Source organism: Centrocercus urophasianus, unplaced genomic scaffold (assembly GCF_019232065.1).
Source record: "Centrocercus urophasianus isolate 14NV4802_14NV808 unplaced genomic scaffold, USGS_Curo_1.0 seq_9, whole genome shotgun sequence".
In the NCBI taxonomy this organism is placed as follows: Eukaryota; Metazoa; Chordata; class Aves; order Galliformes; family Phasianidae; genus Centrocercus; species Centrocercus urophasianus.
Genome location: NW_024885532.1, coordinates 35,162,778 through 35,183,948, shown reverse-complemented (window position 1 = coordinate 35,183,948; position 21,171 = coordinate 35,162,778). Strand labels below are relative to the sequence as shown.

Below are 21,171 nucleotides of genomic sequence, written 5' to 3'. Positions count from 1 at the left end.
TTAAATATGAATACAATCTTAAAATATAATAGTTAAAAAATCCGCCTACTCCTTGCCTTTGAAAGTGTTTTCAAGGTTTCTGAAATTTCAGGTCTATGTTTCAATTACAGATAAAATTTTCCAGGCGTTCTCAAGAGTGGACAGCAGCACATTCATGTATAGATTCAACCGTCTGGAAATCACTGCAAGGACTCACAGCGCCTCAAAGCAGTCTGCCAAAACTTCTGCTTCCAATGGTCATCTCACTACCTGCAGATAGCAAAGGGCAAGGAACAGGTGACTTCCCCCAGGACAAGCATGAGACAAATCAGGACTTGGCCCAAGCCTTCCAAATCTGCTTACACAGGAATCTGCTCCCTGCTCCCAAGGCAGGGGGCTAGAAATACAAAGCATGGTAATTCCAGAATAATTTCCAACACATTATAGCAAAGAGAGAAAACTATTGAGAATGTCAGCCATGCAGTTTAATCCACGAAGTTATTTCAATTAAGCTGAGACATTTAATTCAATGTATTTATTTTCAGTAAGTTTTCTCTGCTGATAGACTAAGGTTTGGTGTTCTGATCATTTCTGATTTGAGAGAAGAAAATGTCAACAAGAGAAACATGGTTTGTTTGCAGACAGAGTGCTGGAACAGGCTGCCCAGAGAGGTCGTGGATGCCCCGTCCCTGGAGGTGTTCAAGGCCAGGTTGGATGGGGCTCTGGGCAGCGTGGTGGAGCATTAGATATGGAGGTTGGCAGCCCTGCATGCGGCAGGAGGGTTAGAGATTCATGATCCCTTCCAACCCAGGTCATTTTATGATTCTGTGATTCTATGATAAGGCTTCTGACTGTAACATCACTATTCAATATAAACATCATGCAACATTGGAGCAACTCGTTGCATCTGTGTGGAACAAAAATAAATATTGCCACATTGTGCCTCCATAGAATATTTCTCTAGGCTAAAGGAGTCTAGTTTGTCAAATCTAGACTGTTTCTATGCTGAGAATCAATATCACTAGACTCTAGCAATTGATCTGAATAGCCCATCAGGTCATCTGCACTGGTGTGAGATGAATCACCCCTGCAACGCTCCATCAGCTTCACTGCGTAGGACAGCGCTGACTTAATCCCCTTAGACATGCAGCCTGCAGATGGACACAGAAGAGTGTTTTAATAGGGAGCCCACCTGCAGCACGTAAAAAAAAGATTTCTTCCCATTTCAAGACTGTTGACAAACAGAAATAGAGGAAAACAGAAGTACTGCTTTGCAGCAAAGGGGCACACATGGACGTAGCATGAATTTCTAGTTCCTGCAGTAGAGCATGCTGCTTAATTTTGCAGATGATTCAAAGGATTGTAAAAAAAAATCTTTTTAAGAGCAGGAGCAGAATTCAAAATGGTTTTAGCATAACAGAAATGAAATCCAGGAAAAGGAATGAAAATCAAAGATATATGAAATAACCTACATTTGGGCTTGATTCAGGCTGAGAGAGCTGGGGCTGTTCAGCCTGGAGAAGGATTTGGGGAGACCTGAACGTGGCCCTTCAGCATCTAAAGTGAGGACAGGCTCTTTAGCAGGGTGTGTTGTGATAGGACAAGGGAAAATGGATTCAAACTAAAAGTGAGGTAACAGATTGAACATAAGCAAGAAGTTCTTTACAATAAGAATGACGAGGCAGTGGAAGAGGTTGCCCAGAGAGGTGGTGGGTGCCCACCCCTGGAGACACTGAAGGTCAGGCTGGATGGGGCTCTAAGCAACATATGGAGCTGTGGATACTCCCCTTCTCTGCAGGGTGGTTGGGTTAGATGACCTTTAAGGATCCCTTCCAACTCAAAAGACTCAGTGATTAAGGATCTTGCTTCCAAAGGCATATATCATTTTATGTGTTTACACATCATCTTGTGCAGCTTGAATCATAAATAGAAAACATGCTTGAATGATAAAAATACAGATACAGGAGACAGAAGATACTGAAGAAATTTCAGTCAGAGAGAATCATTTAGGAACACATCAAATCACTTCTTATTTCATTCTTCAGATTACAAGAGATTTGTGATTTCCTGCCATGAGAACCACTGTTTATTTTACCATAATATTTTCCAGTCAGAACTCAGACAAAGTTTAAAACAAGTTGATAGAAGAATTCAGTAGATAAAATCCCAGTAAGTCACATTTCATCATGAATCTGGGACTAATTCATTCTGAAGAAAAGGAATAAATAAATAACTCAGACGAAACAGACCTTGCATGTTGCTATATTAACTTTCTTTAAAAGCAATAAAAATCCACATTGTATTCCTTCAGGAATTTTAATACGTACAAAGCAACAATACTGTACTGATTGCAGCACCTCACTTATCTTATTCCAATGGAGAGCCCAAGAGGAAAAAAGAAAAGCAAGTGGAACATGGACATGCATGAGAACCACCTGTCTGAAAGAATACCAGTGATTAGTAGAAAGCCTTGCTCTCCCCGTTAACTGAATTTAAGTGGTTCTTCAGCAGATGACTTCAGGCAATCACCTTGCTATCAACCTCTGTGGTTATGCAGAAAGATAAGGATACCTCTGTGGCTTTTGAGCTCCATTTTGTAGCCAGTGTCATGGTGCTCTGAAAGTTGCATCAGGGGAGGTTCAGGTTGAGTATTAAGAAATAGATTTCTTCTCAGAAAGAGTGGCGACGTCCTGGAACAGGCTGCCAGGGAGGTGATGGAGTCATCGAGGTTTTCAAGACTCATGTGGATAAGGCACTGAGGGACATGGTTAGAGGGCATGGTGGGGATGGGTAGATTGTTGGAGTAGATAATGTTAGTGGTCTTTTCCAACATTGCTGATTCTCTGAACTTCTGACAGAATAAGACATATTTTCCTGCCTTTGTAGCTTGGAAATATGTATGGGCAACATCTCAAGTCCTTTCCAGTCTAAGGATTAGAAGTATTGCCGACACCCAAATAATAAAAATATGCACAGATGATGTTTCAGAGCTACGTATCCTATGTGAACCTTCTCTTGATGGGGATTTTCAGCAGAATTTAAATTATTTTTAAAAATTGCATCTCTAGCATTGCATTTGATAAATGACTTTAAAACAGCCTTAAGAGACGATCACTTCTGCCATTTCATGGCTATCCTGCAAAGGAAGAGACAAGAACAGAGGCAATGTGCACTTTCTGAGAAAATAATCTTTAAGTTATGTATGTTTTATACCACAAAAGACTGCATTTTACCTAATTTTCCTTCAGCTTTACCACATCATAAGCAAAAACTCCCAGCTATTTCATATCCTGTTTGTACTGTAATCTCACCAGTAGCCTGAAGAAGATCAAAATTGACTGGAGAATAGTAGAAATGGTTCTTTCATCCATGGCTTTCCAGTTAAAACAAAAGAAATCAGACATTCAATCGCCAAAATGATCATGACAGCTTATTTTTAAGTTATTTCTCTTGTAGTAACAGATGTTCACAAAGATCCTACAAAAATTCGCAACACAGTAATAGCTTTCTACCTCTAACAGATTTACTAGTCAAAATGGGAAAGAAATGCTATGTGCTTATGTCAAAAATAAGAAAAGAAAACCTCCTAGTTCTTCAGAATAGTTGCAAAAGACTACTAAGGAAGCAGATATGAACACTTACTCCATTCTGAAATATTTAGTTTTCCACTTCGAACCCAACCAGTTCACCACAGGTAATAGAGTTGTACAGACAAGTGGTTCAACAGGAAAAGAGCAGAAGCAGGTTGGCACACCAGCACAATGCCTCAGCCGTTGTTACGCTAAAGGCTTCCCATCTGCCATTCCAGAGCCTTTCCATGCAACGCTCAGTCTTCACTCAATTCTCAAAGTTTGCAACTTTGCACTCCCTCCACTGGGAGGACACCACAGCAATGTCTTCCTCCTTGACCTCTGTCCCTGCACTGTTCTCCTAGCTCTGCTCCTGCAAAGCCTCAGATTACTTTGTCAGCTTTCCCATGGACTGTGACTGCCAGTGATTCAAGAATCTTCCTTTTTCTCCTCACTTTTTCCCACCCTCCCATTTCATAAGTTTTACGCAAAAAACAAACAAACAAACAAACAAACAAACATGAGACCTAGTGAAAAATATGCTAAATAACAGTCCATTAAATATTCCAATTACATAAGCAGAAACAATCAAGATGGAGTTTGAGCCAGTCCCAGTGAAAACTATGAATTTATTATCTGGGAAGTATTACTACAGATCATCTGCCACTCTGGCAAGGGTGCTAGTGGAGAAGAGTAATTCGGGGAGGTCCCTGTGGTGATTTTCTTTCTTGGCTGTCCATCAGAGAATATGTGTCCCTTAAGCTTCTTTCCCTTCCCTCCCCTCTACTTCCTTTTGAGTTTTAATTGTCATCAGTACTAATCATAATCACTAAAGCTGTCATTTGCCATCAGCTACAGATTATCTCATCATCCTTTGTGCAACAAGTAAGATTGAAAATACTACTGCATATTGAAAGAAAGTACAGAAAAATGCATTTTTGTGCATAGGATCAACAAGGTTTCATCACGTCATAACTGAACATTACTGCAATGGTGTCAACTAAAGAAAACAAAGACTCAAAGGCAGTGCAACAATGTGTTTTAATCAACATGTTCATAAAATTTACACCATTTTCTACAAAAAGACACTGCTGTAATTAAGCGCAAGTTCTGTGCTACAAGATAAAAAATTGTTTCAAATTACTATAAAACTCAAAAGAAAATGCTATATTTTTAAGAATTCCAATAGTCACATGGATCTTTTAGTTTTGGCTCAGCTAAAACATTAAAAACCAAAATCATCGTAAACTTCTGGTTTTGTCAGGCTTGCAGGTTCATGTTTCATACAGTATCTAAACCAGAAAGAGATAATCAAGTAACTAACACTCCTGGGTTTAAAACATAATAGGAATATATAATATACTGGTTTTAATATACTGGTATTACATTTCATAAATGAAATATCCTTTTATATAATTTATGGCTTATAGAGTCCTTAGCTGCAAAGATGTACTTATTCTTTCTTTTTGGTGAAGTCATATGGCTTCCACCACTGTGCAAACTGTAACACTTTCTTCCTCTGTTCCTCAAAGTTCTGCCTGACTCCTTTTCTCCATAGCCGTGGTTCCAAGTCCAGCATGCCACCAATGATTTCCTTTGCAAGTAGAACAAAGACAGATAATGATAAATGCTAAAATATAATACCACTTACTGCTATTTTAGCATAAAATGTAAAAACACTAATTTTCCAATTATGAGATCATTTGTGCTAGCTATAAAAACTGAAAATTCTGAAGAACACATCAATTCAAGGACTATAACCGTAGTTGTGAGACAGTTGCCTTACTAGAATTGTTGTAAGTACAAAATATCCTAACATTACAAGATTGTTGATGCATTTCTATATTTGTGTCAAAAAATGGGAAGCTGAGAACAAAGAAAATTATTTACTTTGCTCTCAACTTTCTCAAGTTCTATTACTTCCTAATCCCTCTTCAAACTTTTGTAATACTGACTCTTTCAACAGCTGATCACTGCGACACAGTAAGGAAAAGACGACTTTATTGCAGCATTTCTATATGTACTCTCTATGCCATAATGGAGTGATTTAACCACATATGTGTTACACTAGGAGTTGTCTGTGAGCCTGTGTGTGTGTATGACCTCTACTTTGTACAAGTGGCAGTCAGAGTGCCTGTATGAAGATCTCGCCATCCCGAAAACCCTATTTTTAACATCTTTAATAGCAGCAGTTATTTCCCATCTATCAGACTGTATGTCAAATATCTAGAATTCCTATTGATTCAAAAGAAAAATCGATCTGTAATTCCAAGTATCACACAGTAAAGCAATCCTTCATTCACAAGCTAAGTTATACTGACTTACCATGAAAAGGCAAGTCATGAACTGTGATAAGGTACATCGAAGTGACTGTTGTAGCAGCAACTGATTTAATTACTCAAAATTTACACAACAGAGTACAACTGGTAAACTGATTTTGTATACAGTACCTTTCCGAAGTAGTGAGGGAACTTGTGCTGATCTTCAATGATATGAGCAAACCCTCCTTGAAGGCCAAAGTCCACTGAAAAGTATGGTAATCCTTTAGGAACCTATATACAAAAAAATGCATTTTAGATGGTTAATAGACTGCAAGCATTTAATAACCTCCCCACAGCTTCTTGAAGAAAGTGATTTTACAGTTAGTAGTATTACATTTTATTTTAAATCACTTCCTAAACCACTTCGTGCAGTATAAAATACATATATATAAAGTATAAAATATATATAAAGTATAAAATACATATATAAAGTACAGTAAGACCAACAGGTAAAGGGAAAAAAGTCAACTAGGCACCATAAACAGAAAGGAAAAAAAAAGGACTGCCATGTGGCAGAACCTGGAGGGCACCATTATACATCAGATAAGAGACTGGGAAGGACAGAGACAAGGAAAGAGCTAGACTGCAGCATGCACACCGAGCAAATGGCTGTCTGAGTCCACAGCTTTGAATTATATGGGATGAGTACAAATTTTAAGTGCATTTATTAAAAATAAGGTGACGCGTTGTACGAGGAAGTGGTTACTCAGAGGAAACACTGATAATCACTGATCCTCACACAGAGTGATACACTGATAACTGCCAAAGCAGATAATTTCATAATTTGCTTATTATTTGTTTCTGGATAACAAGGTTTAAAAAGCCTCAAACCCATACATATATTCTCTGCTACGGTTCAAATAATTGAAAATTTTCACAAGGTGCTCCTTATATTAATTGTGGATGGATTTTCTCCACAGCAGCCCACACAGAGCGATTTTTGGACTGGTAACTAGGCCAGTGTTGATAATACACCAGCGCTTATTTATTGCCGAAGAGTTCTTGCTGCACTGTCAGTGTCAGCTGTCCCAGCTGTGCCCCCTCCCAGCCCACTGCTTACCCCTGAGTTTGTTTACTGGGGGGTGCAGAGTAAAAAAAAGAAAGGCTTTGATACTGTGCAAGAGCATTGGCTGCTTAGGCTTGTGTGCTAGGGCTCTGCCTCTAGAAAACTGGTCCCAATTTCTGCACACAGTCAGTCCAATAAATGTCACACTCATGTCTGCTTCTCATTCCACACACCACCATTTCATACTGCAACTCTATTTTCCTCAGGTCAGTCTCTAAACTGTTCTCTCAAATTTTCTCGAAGGCATTTCTTTTCTTTTTTTTCCTAAAATAATGTTAAAGTTATACAACTATGAAACACTTTACATGCAGATGCATTTCATTAATTTAAAGAAGTGCCCTGAATTAATTTGAAAAGTGATCTACTTTGGGTACATAACACAATCACAAAAACATATGTTTAATTAAAAAAAAAAAGTCCTGATGCTCTATCAAAGACAAGAAAATTATACTTTGTTTTCTTGAGACATGTGTTGACTTTCCCTGTTAAGAAAGGCTAAGAAGCAGAAGAAATCCAAAGCATACCTATGGATCAATTTTTTGAACTTAACAGTTTCAGGATTATTCATTTAAGATGCATACGCAAAAATGTTTCGGCCTCTTTGTTATAGAAATAAAGATTCATAATACTATTTGCATCTTCACTCCATAAATTTAGCAACACTAAAGGCTGTTCCAGGTCAGTGCAAAAGATACACCATATTCTTTCCCAGACAGCAATTTTCAGATCTTTGATCTATCTTAATTCTTAAAGTTAATCAAGAAAATTATGCTGGTGCATGTACTCAAAATGCCAGCTTTGTTCTCAAGCAATGTTTGCAGCTCAGTCCATCTGTTGTTGAAATAAATGGGAATCTTTCCTAACGTCAATTAGGAGTTCAGTCAGACTCCAGTGCTCATCATGTCTATGCCATCTCCTGACCCACTAATTCAATTGCGCTCCCCTTCTCTCTTTGAAACAGCTAATAACTAAAACAGATGAAAGCAATTTGCTGAAAATTTCAGTGTTCAATACATTTCATTACTTACAGATTTCCGAACATCTTTTGAAGAAAGATCAATTATCTTCTTGTTCATGGACCACTCTTCATCAGACTCCATTATAGCTTTCTGTAAAATCATTTTTCTAAATGAGAAAATTTAGCACAGCAGTTGTACAGCACAGAACTCACTTTCCAATGGAGTAAAGCGCACTTTGCACTGCAAGTACTAGTCGTTTCTTAACAGTAATTTTATTTTTGGCAATCTTTCTGATTTAGAGAACATACTTTATAGAGGAATCATTTAATATCTTGAAACTCACTTAATTCTATTCCTTTTCTTCCCCTGAAATCTACCTTCTGCCTGACAAGTTACCTCTAATAAAAAACTTCCAAATTATTAGAAACTAAAAGGTCTCATTTTCTTTTTACTAAGCTCATAATAAACCTGTTCTGATTTCATTATGCAATATTAGCCTTTTTTATTCTTTTATCTTCTTTTCCTTTTGTCTATTTTTAAACTCCAAAACGAAAATCCAAAAATCCAAATTAGAAGCCTGAATGCACTCAAAAACCTCTAAAATTGACTCTGCATCTTTCATAATATGGAAGTGTGGATAATATAGGTACCTTTCTCCTTTTCATTTAATTTTCATTTACTGTGTATGTCAGTGGTGGAAATTTTCTGAAAAAGTTTAACACAAATGACATTGCATTGAAGCTTGTACTTCAACTTTGTTAGTTTTCAAAGAAGATGCTTAATGCACTTAAAGCATAGCCAATGAGATGAATCATGTGGAGAGTTACAAATGTGTTGTAAAAGTTACTGCGTTGCTATCCATCACACTGACTTCCACTTCATTAAAACAATTACATTATTTATTTCCAGAGAACATTTTCAAAGAACAAATAAAATAATATACTCATAAATACTGAAGAATGTGTGCACTCAGTCAAATTTGCCCTTATAAAAGCTTCTTTCTCAGATACTAAACCAACACATTTTTTTAAAGATCAAGAAACATTTCTTCATCAGAAAAACAAAAAATTACCTTTTCAAAACTAGCACTTGAATATAAAAAAAACTTTTCCAGAAATAATTTATGATAAACGCATTCAAATGACCTACAGAAAATGCTTTTTTCATATACCTTAAAGTAGATTGGAGCCATATCTCCTACTTCTTTTGGAAGAGGAATGCATTCGTATACCATATGATATCGTTTCTTCATACTCATATTTGTTTCTATAAAGACACAGTCCAAGCCTCTAGCTTCAAACATTTTCACCAGTGCCGTTCTAAACATCTGTTAAAAGAAAAAGAACGTATAATTTGAATTAGCTTTTCAAAGCTTCCAGATAAAATATTTTATATTATTTCACTGATAGAGATATAATTCCTTAGAAAATCATAATAAAATGGAACAGCGGTGATCACACTAGGAAAATTCTACTTCATTCAACAATCTAATACAAACTGTATTTCTGACAGTGCAAACATGCAAAGTCTAGGAATCTATTGTGAAATATGCACTATACTTAACAGTATAAACTCAGTTCCACTTAATATCACATTTATTATTGTTGTTACTATCATTATTATTATTTACAATTGGAAGTAAAACTAGGTTGAATTTCATAACTATGATGTACCATAAGAATTAGGCAACCCAGGAGGTTCCTAGAATGTATCAGGGATAAATTCCTGAGCCAAGTAGTAGACATCCACACCAGGGAGGATGCAGTGTTGGATCTATTCCTCACCAGCACAAGTGAACTGATTGGTGACATCAGGATTGGAGACTGCCTGGGTTGTAGTAATCATGCAGTGGTGGAGTCTGCAATCCTGAGGGATATCAGTCAAAGAAAAATCAGGATGCTGAATTTTCAAGAAAGACGAATTCTATCTCTTCAGAGAATTAAGTCAACAAAACCCCCCCCGGGAATCTGTCCTTGGGGACAAGGGAGAAGAGCAGAGCTGGCAGATCTTTAAGGAAGTTTTCCATAGTGCATAAGAGCTCACAATCCCCAAGTGTAGAAAGTCAAGAAAGGAAGGCAAGAAACCAGCACAGCTGATCAAACTGAAGAACAAAAAAAATGCATAGGCTGTGGAAGCAGGAACAGGTAGCTGGAAGTAGTATAGGGAAGCTGCTTGGATGTTTACTGAAGGGGTAAAGAAAGCCAAGGCCCAAATGGAACTGGTCTTGGAAAGAAGCAGAAAGAAGAGTAAAAAAAGCTTCCAGAGGCATATCAGCGAGAAAAGGAATGTCCAAAGAAGGCGTACCCCCACTACAGAGCAACACAGACAGGCTGGTAACAGTGGACAAGGAGAAGTATGAAGCACTCAACAACTTTTGTGCCTCAGTCTTCACTGGCAACAGCTCTTCAAGCAGATGGGTTGGGAGGAGAGAACTGGGGGAGCAACATCGCTCCCACTGTAAGCAAAGATCAGGTTTAAAACCACTTGAGAAAACTGAACACCCATAAGTCTATGGGTCCCACTGCCATGCATCCCAGCGTCCTAAGGGAGAGCTGATATCTGAAAAATCACGGCAGTCAGGTGACAGTTCCTGGTGACTAGAAAAAAGGCAATGTCAAACCCATTCTTAAGAAATTTAGAAAGGACCACCCAGGGAACTTTGGACCTGTTAGCCTCACCACTGGTCACGGAACAAATCCTCCTGGAAATTGTGTTAAGGAGGAAGTGAGAGAGGTGGTATGAGACAACCAGCATTGCTTCACCAAGAGCAAGTCCTGCCTGACCGCCCAGTGGCCTTCTATGATGATGTAACTGTATCATTAGACAAGGGAAGAGCTATCTACTTGGAATTCAGTAAGGCTTTTGACATGGCTCCCTGTAACATTCTTCTCTCCAAACTGGAAAGACAGGGATTTCATGGGTGGACTGTTCAATGGTTGATAAACTGGTTGCAAGATCATACCCAGAGGGCAGTGACCAATAGATCAGTGTCTGTATGGAGAACAGTGACATGTGGTGACCCTCATGGGTCTGTACTGGTACCTGTACTCTTTAATATTTTCATCAAGGAGGCATGATTCATGCTCAAATACACAGTATGTTGATACATGTCACAACTCAGGCAACAGAACATGCAAAGATTTATGTATTTTTGTATAAAAAAATTAGATGCATATTTACTTTGTCAAGTGAAGTAGATAACTTCTAAAACATGCATCATGTTAAATTTAAGCACCTGAAGATACAATATAAAAGAACCTTTCCAACATATCTCAGGAAAAAAAAATAATAAATAGAGCTAAAACATGTGCAATATAGTGTAATAAAGATGGTTTTTTTTTCTGTCAACAATACCAAATAGGGCTTTGGCATCATTAAGTTAGTTTGGTCACCAAGTAAGTGTGTGCTTATATTCTTATGGAAGCTTTCCAGACTCCTCCTACTGAATTACACAAAAGCTGCAAAATAATGTGACCATCACCTCCTAAGTACTTTGCCACAAAGAAATATTTAAACTCACAATTAACACATTCACAGAATTGATGAGTTTACCAACAAGCTGCATTTTCTAGCAAGAAAAATTCCAGGACTGAATTCAGAAACTGCATTTACTTATCTTGTCTTTATCCAATTTTCCTTCCCCTATACATTCAGAAAAGTGATCATCTTTCATTTTGAATCACTTATTCTATGACCCTATTTTGCTAAAAGACAATAGGTTAAAGTACAGGATACAGGATACACACATAGACCTCTTCACCCTCATCCTCTGTTTTTCCTTCTGATCATACTCATTATGCTTGTTCCCTTCTTACAACAACTTTCTGAATCATTTCTGTTCATATATGAAAGCTCTCCTTTTTGTTCTTCCTAGGGAGGAGAGTAATTTGCAAAGCAACACTGTACAAAAATTACATCAGCCAGAAATATCAATGCTGGGAGTACCTGTGGAAAGTCAGAGAACCCATATGCTACACTTGAGACAAGACCAAAGTTATTTAAACCATTTCAAACTCACGGATTAACCTGATTTTACACCTAGAAACTGTGGAATTTAACTGTGTCGTTAATGTTTTATTTTCTTTGAAATAGTCTCCAATATTTTGATGCAAATTGTTTTACCATTGTAAAAATACCAATGGTGGAATTAAGGGAGGCTGATCACTATCTTTTAGGCAGAAGTTTCTTATATGTCTCCTTTTTTTTCCTTTTCGAAAGAAAGCAAAACTCAAAGAAACCTCAAAATGTCTTCACATGAAAGAGAGCTTGATCCATCACATTTGGCACCCTTATTGTAAAAAAATCTTATTAAAAAAGGAGGAAATTGTATTCTACCAGGGACTTCAGATATGAGTAAGAATGATATCTACCACGAAATCAGATTAGCTTAAAAAAAAAAAAACCTCATGCAGAAATGTATCTTTAGCTGGTGCTTCATTATAAGTGATCTTCCCTCTCTGACAACCATTTTCTTAATAGTGCAACCTAGCCAGTTGTTACGCTTTCTGCAAGGGATCAGCTGTACCTTTGTCAGTCTTGACACATCCCTCTCATCTATTGCCAGGATCTCCAAGAAGTCCTGCAACATTCTTAGGCATTTTTTTTCTAGGGCTTATAAACTGAAACTTTTCTTCAATGTTTACCCTGCATCTCCCTTTACCAACTTTTGACCATTAATTTCCTTTTATAATGCAAACATGTTCTATCCCTTAGTGGGATCAAAATGAGCTGACAGGTTGGGAACTATTAAAATAGACACGACAAGTATCACACAATCGTATCACAGAATGGCTTAGGTAAGAGGAGACCTTAAAGATCATCTAGTTCCAAGTAGAGTTGCCATCCACTAGATCATGCTGCCCAGGGTCTCATTCATCTTGGCATCCAGGGATGGGGTATCTGCAACCTCTCCAGGCAACCTTTTTAACAGCTCACCACAGTGCCAGTGAAAAGTTTCTTCCTAAGATCTAACCCAAATCTCCTCTCTTTTTAGTTTAAAGCCATTCCTCCTTGTCCTACCACTATCAGATGGTGTAGAAAGTTGGTACTCCTTCTACTTGTAGGCTCACTTCACGTGCTGGAAGGCTGCAATGAGGTCTCCCTGAAGCCTTCTCTTCTCCAGACTAAACAAGCCCAGTTCCATCAATCTGTCTTCATAAGAGAGGTGCTACAGCCCTTTCATCATTCTTGTGGCCCTCTTCTGGAGCCACTCCAAGAGCTCCACATCCCTCCTGTACTGGGGGCCCCAGCCATGGACACAATACTGCAGATGGGGCCTCATAAGGCAGAGTAGCGAGTGACAATCCCCTCTCTCTCCCTGTTGTCACTCCTCTTTTGATGCACCCCAGGATCCTGTTGGCTTTCTGGGCAGCAAGTGCACACTGCTGCCTCATGTTCAAATTTCTGTCTATCAGGACATCCAAGTTCTTCTTGGCAGGGCTGCTCTCAATAAATTCTTCTCATATCTGAACTCATATCAGGGATTGCCTTGACCCAAGTGCAACACTTTGCTCTTTGCCTTGTTAAACCTAATTAGATTCTTGTGTACCTACTTTTCAAGTGTGTACCATATTATTCAAAGTATTATTTTACAAAGCTGCTGGAACATGAGACAGTTTCTTAGCTGACCTGAATTTCTTCCCAGATTTCTTCATCCAAAAGAGTGGCTGCAGTATGGTGCTGTAAAGGAGCTATCAGGCAGTGACCTTCAATTAAGGACTGGTTGCTTGGCAGAGACAAGTATACCTATAAAGAGTGAACAAAAACTGAAGTTCCTATTATTATAGAGTTAAAAATATTCTCATTGCTAAGTTGAAGAAATACATCATCTGTTACATTTCAAACCAATAGAAGCCATTATCTTCTACTTACAGCAAAGTATATACAGCAAGGGCTATTACAAGTCCAAATATTCACATATATTTTGAAAGAATTAACAAAATGAGGAAGGTTTGGTTTAGTTTATTTCAAAGGATTTTAAGCTTAAGAATGAAATTCTGCACTTGGGTTTCTTTGATATCATTGAGATACAGATCATAATCAGTTCAAATTTCCTCCAGAGTGGTATGATTTAGCCTTCCACAAATCCACCTATGGTTTGTACTTAGATCTTTCATTATTGCTTTATGTTTTCCACAAATTAGAAGTTCTGATACAAAAGACTAGATTTGTAATTCACAACAGATATCTTTTTCTCCCTAATCCTTGAGGAACTCTTGAAATCAATTGGAAGGGCAGGGAGAATAAGATGCAGAATAATCAAAGAAAGAAGCAATTGTGTTTTTTAACTCAGTCACTCTACTATTCTTTCTTTTTTATATTTACTTTTGTGCTAAATTGCTATTTTCTTACCTTGGTACCAATTGCAATAATAAGATGTTTAGAAAGTTCATTGCTATCAAAACAGTAAGGACACTTTTCCATGCGTGCAGCAAGCTGCTGGTGCTCACGTATTGCTTTTCTTCTTTGTATTTCTTCTTCTTCCCCACTGCGTGCTTTTTTTGCTGCTTTGGAAACAAACATGTCATCCAGAGTGTAGTAGTCTCTGTCAGTTTTTTCCATAAGCTGAAAAAAGAGGCCAAAAAAATTGCATTTAAATATAAATAAGTTAGGAAAAAAGCATACTTAGCTTCTTGTGATATCCTTTACTAAGAAAAGGATAAAGTGTTATCAGAAGCAGCACTGCTCCTTCCACACAGCATCTGCAAACCATACCATTATCAGATACATCTCCTGAGAGCAGTCATACCCTGTTTCAGACAGCTTAGGCATTAAAGTACAGATGTTTAACAACAGGAAGAGGAGTATGTCACTATCTTCCATCACAAGATAAGAGCTAGGCATTTCAATATAAGCTTGACAAAACTCCAACTTAAAATAGATGCACAATCTTCTTTTAATCATGTACTATCATACATTCTATTTCAGTCCTTCCCCTCCTCTTCCTTTCCTACTACAACTAACACTGCCCACTAAATCATGTTTTGTAGAACAGCCAGACCACAAATCTATGCCTCATCTTCATGCTCTGTGAAAAAAATGCCAACACTCTCCTCAGGTGAGCAACACTAAGCCATTCTGTGGAGAAGTCTTTGTCTTTCTTGAATGGATCTGTTCCTGGATAGGGGTAACCAACACAACTAGCGTTACCAGAAACAAGGCTGAATAATTCACTTTTTTGTTTGTTTGTTTGATAATTAATTGTTACATTTCAGGTAGGTGCCATTTATTTAAAAGAAAGCTCGGAAAATACTTAGTATTTGTTATGAAGATGTGTTTGATGGTTAACAGTATCTTACAGGGTCTTAATATTATGAAAACCCACACAGAAAGGATATACCTCACCTGGACACCACTTAAGGAATGGTGTCTGTGTATAGGAACTGGACGTGATGCAGGGGTTACAGGGCAAGGGCAACAAGAGACAGTGAATAGAAAGAAAAGGAAAACATTTATGTGCATCATGGGACAAAACCAAGTGATAAAAGATTTTACTAAGCTTCACCATGCAACATACATGTGTGGGTGTGTATAGCATCAGTCTTATATAATCAGACTTTGCTGATGACAAATAAATGCCTTGTTGTATTGCTGAAATGAAGACTTCGCAAGTCTTAATTACAAAGACAGACTGTAAAGGATTTTGGAAAGTATTACACACTTAACTATTTCAGTTTACTCTATACAGTTATAAGATTACGTGCCAGTTATACCCTGAATATTCGGTGTACACAGCTAGAGCAAAAGTAAAAAGCTTTCAAAATAATTTTTCCAAGTTTTTCTTCTATAAATGAAGTCCCAATGCTGTAATAACTCATGCTATACCTGATTGTAATTTCACCTTGAATAGTTTCAGTAATTTCCTCATCAAAACGACAGGGGAAAAAAAAATAAAAACAAAAAAAACACATTGTATAGATCTCTTGATATTGGAGGTGCTAGACCTTCAGAGCATTAGCAGATTTATGTATGAGTAGTTTTGCTTCAAGAATTACTAGGGAAATGATAAAAGTGTATTTGCAACAAATCCTAATAGACATTAAAACACTGATTGAAGTATCTCTAGCAAAGGACTAGTGCTCTAAAGGCATCGAAGAGGTACATTATTTTCTGTGATTGTGTAAATGAAGTGCCTTTGTCAAGATAATGAAGGAAAACCTCCTGAAAATTCTCTTAAAGCACTTAGAAACATCTGCCCAGGGAATAACTGAAAAAGAAAGGAAAATGCATATACTGCTCTTCAAGACTTGGAGTCCTGCAAGTAACACCAGAATCAATGACACTAAGCAGTAGATATTTTAGCTGAAGCTACATCATGCTAACAGAGCTGAACACAGCAAGAAAGCTGCATTTCCTCCCAGGAAGAGCTGGTTTGCATCTGAGACACTTTTAACTTAATAGTTTGAAATAAAATATTAATATCTGAGCAGAAAAACAAATTTCCAATGCAGTCAATTTGCTAAATGTCTCTTCCTCTGAGTACAGAGGGTTTCTGAACAAAAAGATAAATACTGTAAGCATTCAAAAGATTCAAAAAGATTTAGGGTCAAGGGTGTCAACAGAGCATTATGATTTGCTGAACTGTGATTTAAGAGGCTTCTCTTCAAAAACAGTCTCTCAGATATTTTGGTTAGAGGCATTTTACCTCATTACTAAAACAGACATTAAATCCAACCTAAGAACATTAATAAATCTACACTTCAACATTTTTTATCTAGAATAAACAGCTAAATAATACTGAACCTTCAGATAGACCCCTTGTAACTGCCTCCATTGTAATGAGACCTACAAGGAATCCAGTCACAATGGACTGCTGATTTATATATGTGACTTATTGCACATAATATGGTAGCTTCCTTCTATTTTCTTACAGAGTCAAATCACATACTGCGATTGGAAAGGTCTCCCTTCCACCTTCAATGTTCATACGTAGCCACAATTTAAGATAGCAGCAACATTAAAGCAATTATCATAATTGAAACACATTCTCCAAATGAAAGAAAATCTTCCATATACTTCATAAGTAGTTCAGATATCTTGCTAAGAAAGAAAAAAACAAAAAAAAGACCATTTTTTAGACAATAGATAATTAGCTTTCCTTCACAAAACACAAAAATCAGCTCTTACTCTTCCTGAATCTTGCAAATCCCTGAAACAGACCAATGGCTTCATTTGAAAAATGCTCAGTACTGTCAGCACCAAGCAACTACATACCAACTTCCCTAATACTACTTTATGTAGCTCTAATACATTCAGCTGCTGATGTGCATTTCCTACTGAAAGCCACTGTATACTAAAGTCAACAGTTCAACAGCAGAGTTCTGTTTTTGTTGTCTTACTAAAATTCTGTACTTCTGTATTTAAAATAAACAGGAGATTCTTGAGCTGCAGAAAAAATATTTAGTGGTTTAGTTGTCAAAAATCCATTCTCTGTTCTACTGTCATACGAGGATAAGAAAAGTAGAACTAGAGCTTCACCAAAAGAAACACAAATAAGTACTACCTGTTGAATAGCACCCCTCCATTATTACTTCTTTTTCTCTTCTCTGTTAGACAATTTGCCATGAGAATGCAAATAGACATGAAACAACAAGAAAGCTGGCAGACTACAAAGAAAAGACAGAATGGACAGAATGGAAAACAAAACCTTGGATATCAGAAAAGGCTTATCTTAAAAGCAGCAACCATCATTAAAATGCTATCTAAAGACCAGATTTGGTTTTCTCCTGGCGTAGTAATGAACAACACAGCATTACTACATTTCAAATGGTAACTCACTAAGACCAGAAAGAAATGATGATGTTGTTCTTTAGCAACCATACTTTTCTTTATCATCTGATGATAAAAACATGGAAAAATATTTAAAATTCAGTGACTCAAACTTAAAAGTAGGTCTGAAATAAAGTCAAATAAATACGTAACCTTGAGTGATATCAATAAAATAAGAGCAATTCGGGAAACTTAATAATAATAAGTTATAAATGTAATAAAAAGAAGGGAAAAAAAAAAAAAAGGAAAAATAAACAAAACGTAACAAAAAAATCACTGGTAAAAGTTGGAGTCCAGAAGAACGAGTGGGAAACATTCCCCAGCTGCACTAGAGAGATCTCTCAGTGCCTTCTGAAAATCTATCTGCAGCTGTTCAGAATTCAAAATTGGAAGTCCTCAAAGTGAAGGGAAAGGGCAGAAAAAATTAAATATCTTCTATTCTAATAATGTTACGAAGGCTTTGTGCAAAAGTGGGATCATGTGCATACATCACTCATTCAATACTTCAGGATTTCCTGTAATCAAAACACATTAAAGTGTCAGTGTGAGTTTATAGGACAGCCTGGGTTCCACTTGAGGTCTACCTGTATGAGGCTACAGTAAGTCAGTAGAATGCCTCAAAGGTTTTTATTTTTCCTGGAAACAAAAAGATGTATAAAAGAGTTTATACCAGTAAAAGCCATGACAGACAGGAATACTAATATTGAATGGCATTTACAAAACAAAAAATTTACCAGACTATGTTCTAATGGCTCATTTTACAAGAACCAAATTTAGGGATGTTAACTATAAAATAGTAAGCAGGGAAAACTAATATACTGAGAACCAGCCTCAGACAGATATTTTTAACAAAACTGAATAATAAAAAATACAAAACTTAATCTGGAAAATGCAGTTTGCTTTAAGATGTGACACATTTTGTTCAACAAGATTGAGCAAAGCAAGTCAAGAAACTCAATAAAATAAACACAAAACAGCTTTTCAGACAGGAACTAGCAATGAAGTATTTTGGTGAAAGAAGCCGTAGTAAAGGGACATTTAGAGAGAGCATTACAGATCAGGTTCAGAGCACCTCTATCACAGAGTCTTTACCAGCAACAACAGGATAATGAATCACAGAATCATAGTTGGAAGGGACGCACAAGGATCACAGAATCTCAGGGGCTGGAAGAGACTTCAAGAGATCATCAAGTCCCAACCTCCCTGCCAAAGCAGGTTCCCTACAATATGTCACACAGGTGGGCATCCAGATAGGTCTTGAGTATCTCCACAGGAGACTGCACAACCTCTCTGGGCAACCTTTTCCAGAGCTCAGTCACCTTTACTGTGAAGAAGTTCTTCTGCATGTTAGTATGGAACTTCCTACGTTCAAGTTTCAGGCCATTACTCCGTGTCCTATCACTACACACCACCAAGAAGAGCCTGGCTTCACCCATTTGCCTCCTACTTCCCTTTAGATATTCATAGACATTTATCAGATCCTTTCTGAGCCTTGCTGGCCCTTTTGGCTGCCAGGACATACACTGAAATATTACTACAGATCCCACTACAATAACAGAAAACACTAAGGAACTCAAGGCTGTTCAAGAAACCAACACCTTTGTTTCAGATATTAAGCATTTGAAACAAACAGGATCTAAGAAAAAAGTTATTTCAGCTGGCTTGTGCAATGAAAAAAAGCCTCATAATTAGTAAGCTCCTTAAGCAATATAGCTTTCACTTGTCAAAGAACAGACAAGGAGGAAGGGTTGTTATTACTATTATTATTTCCCTTTGTCACACATTTAACAAGATTACAAGACCTTTATTCACAAACACCAATGCACAGTGCCATATTCTGCAGTTTTGAGACAGAGACCCAGTTACACACAGTCACCCTGCCCCTGGATCTTCATTTCTTGCCATATTTTATCACATCCTTTAGATAATTTTACAGGAGTGTTAAAATGGGATACATTTTCACCGCAAAAAAAGTATCAGGAATGGAATAACAATTTCTTTGCAAATCCTCTATTATAACAATGTCCCTCTAACCGAAGTCAGAAACTTAAAGACAGGTAAAACTATCATCCAGCAAGAGTTGTGTATTCCTACTGAAATAAGACATGCTACAAGTTTCTGCACAACCAATCAACAATGCTTTTGCTGCCTTAAAAAGTCACAAAAACAAACAAAAATTATATTTAGTTCTTAATATTGCAATAGTAGCAATGAACATCATCAACACATCCTCTGCCAGTAGCAGTTAAAATGTCTGTTTTTCTTTACTTAAGGGCATAATTCCTTAAAAATGTTTTTTCCCCAAAATGCTGCAGATGAGAAACACTTACATGACAGCACTAAAATACAATAAAATGCAACTGCTACTACAGCACAATAGATACTATTCCTCCACTACTATTCTGTATGTTAGCTTATAAAAAAAAAGTTATTCAGGAAGAAAATGGAAATTCTCTCTCCAAAAATTTCAACTCTTACTATAAGATGTCTGGTATGCTTTGTCAATTGCATTACTTGGCTGTAACAGAACTCCGAGCAAGTTACTGGGGAATTGAAAGAACAAGAAGACAGTGTTCTCCTAAATGCCAGAAGGGAAGAAAGTAACAATTTAAAAACTGATTTATTTCATAAATATGTTCTTCCGTGCAAAACACACAGCCAGTACAAATTCAAAGGAGAAACCATACCGAGGTGTTGCTGGTCCCTGTGCTGCAATAAGTGATGTTTTACATCTGTTAAACGTGGGAGTCAATGCATCCTGCAAGTTGTGCATTTAGTTCCCAAGCCAGGCCTGATGGCTATGGCTATGCAGACATGTTGTATTTTGTGCTGCACAGAGAAATTGGCAACCACTTACGTAGCACTTTAAGTTTGGATGTCCTAGGAATATCACTGACCGCTCTAAGTTAATATTCAGACACCCATAATGACAACACACCTCACACTGTTGTTTCTACCAGACAATGGCCAAAAAAGTAGAGCTAATCTGACACCTTCATAAGAGAGAGCATCTTGTCACTCCCTCGTCTTTTGTTTCCCATATCACTTTGTTTTTTTGAGCTCATGGGCCACATCCTTCCCTCATAGGTGCACTCTACTTTCCAATTTTTCCTTCCCCTTTGGCAAGTAACGATTACCCAGAGAATACACAGGCAGCTTTCACCTCCTACCACCAGGCAAAATGACACAGTCACAATTCATGGCATGCAATTGTGAATTTTCTTCCATCTATCTGACAGAGGATCTGTTTCCCAAAGCCAGGTGCAGTTTGGGCTTAACCAATAGAGACAGCATAATTATTCTGCTCGCCCTGGCCAATGAAAGGTCTGCACTATACAAATGTTTAGGAATAATCAGGAAAGATACCCAAATTTAATGCAGGAGAACACAAAAATCATCCACTGGACTTTCATTTAGATGGCCATACTATAGTGTAAACGTGGCAGACTCCCAGGAAAAAAAAATAAAATAAAAAAGACAGAGAGAGAGAGATATGTGATTATTCAGTA

At 37.3% G+C, this 21,171-nt stretch overlaps 1 protein-coding gene across 1 annotated transcript in view; it reads right to left on the bottom strand.

Annotated features, from left to right (window-relative positions):
* Window positions 1-4,570: 4,570 nt before the first annotated feature.
* CWF19L2 (CWF19 like cell cycle control factor 2) overlaps window positions 4,571-21,171 on the bottom strand; it is a 63,294-nt gene continuing 46,693 nt past the window's right edge. The window contains exons 13-18 of the mRNA XM_042839286.1: window positions 14,246-14,458; window positions 13,523-13,639; window positions 9,066-9,221; window positions 7,964-8,044; window positions 5,999-6,100; window positions 4,571-5,142 (exon numbers count right to left, since the gene is read on the bottom strand). Coding sequence (XP_042695220.1) covers window positions 5,002-5,142; window positions 5,999-6,100; window positions 7,964-8,044; window positions 9,066-9,221; window positions 13,523-13,639; window positions 14,246-14,458 — 810 coding nt within the window. The 3' untranslated portion in view covers window positions 4,571-5,001. The remainder of the gene's footprint in view (window positions 5,143-5,998; window positions 6,101-7,963; window positions 8,045-9,065; window positions 9,222-13,522; window positions 13,640-14,245; window positions 14,459-21,171) is intronic.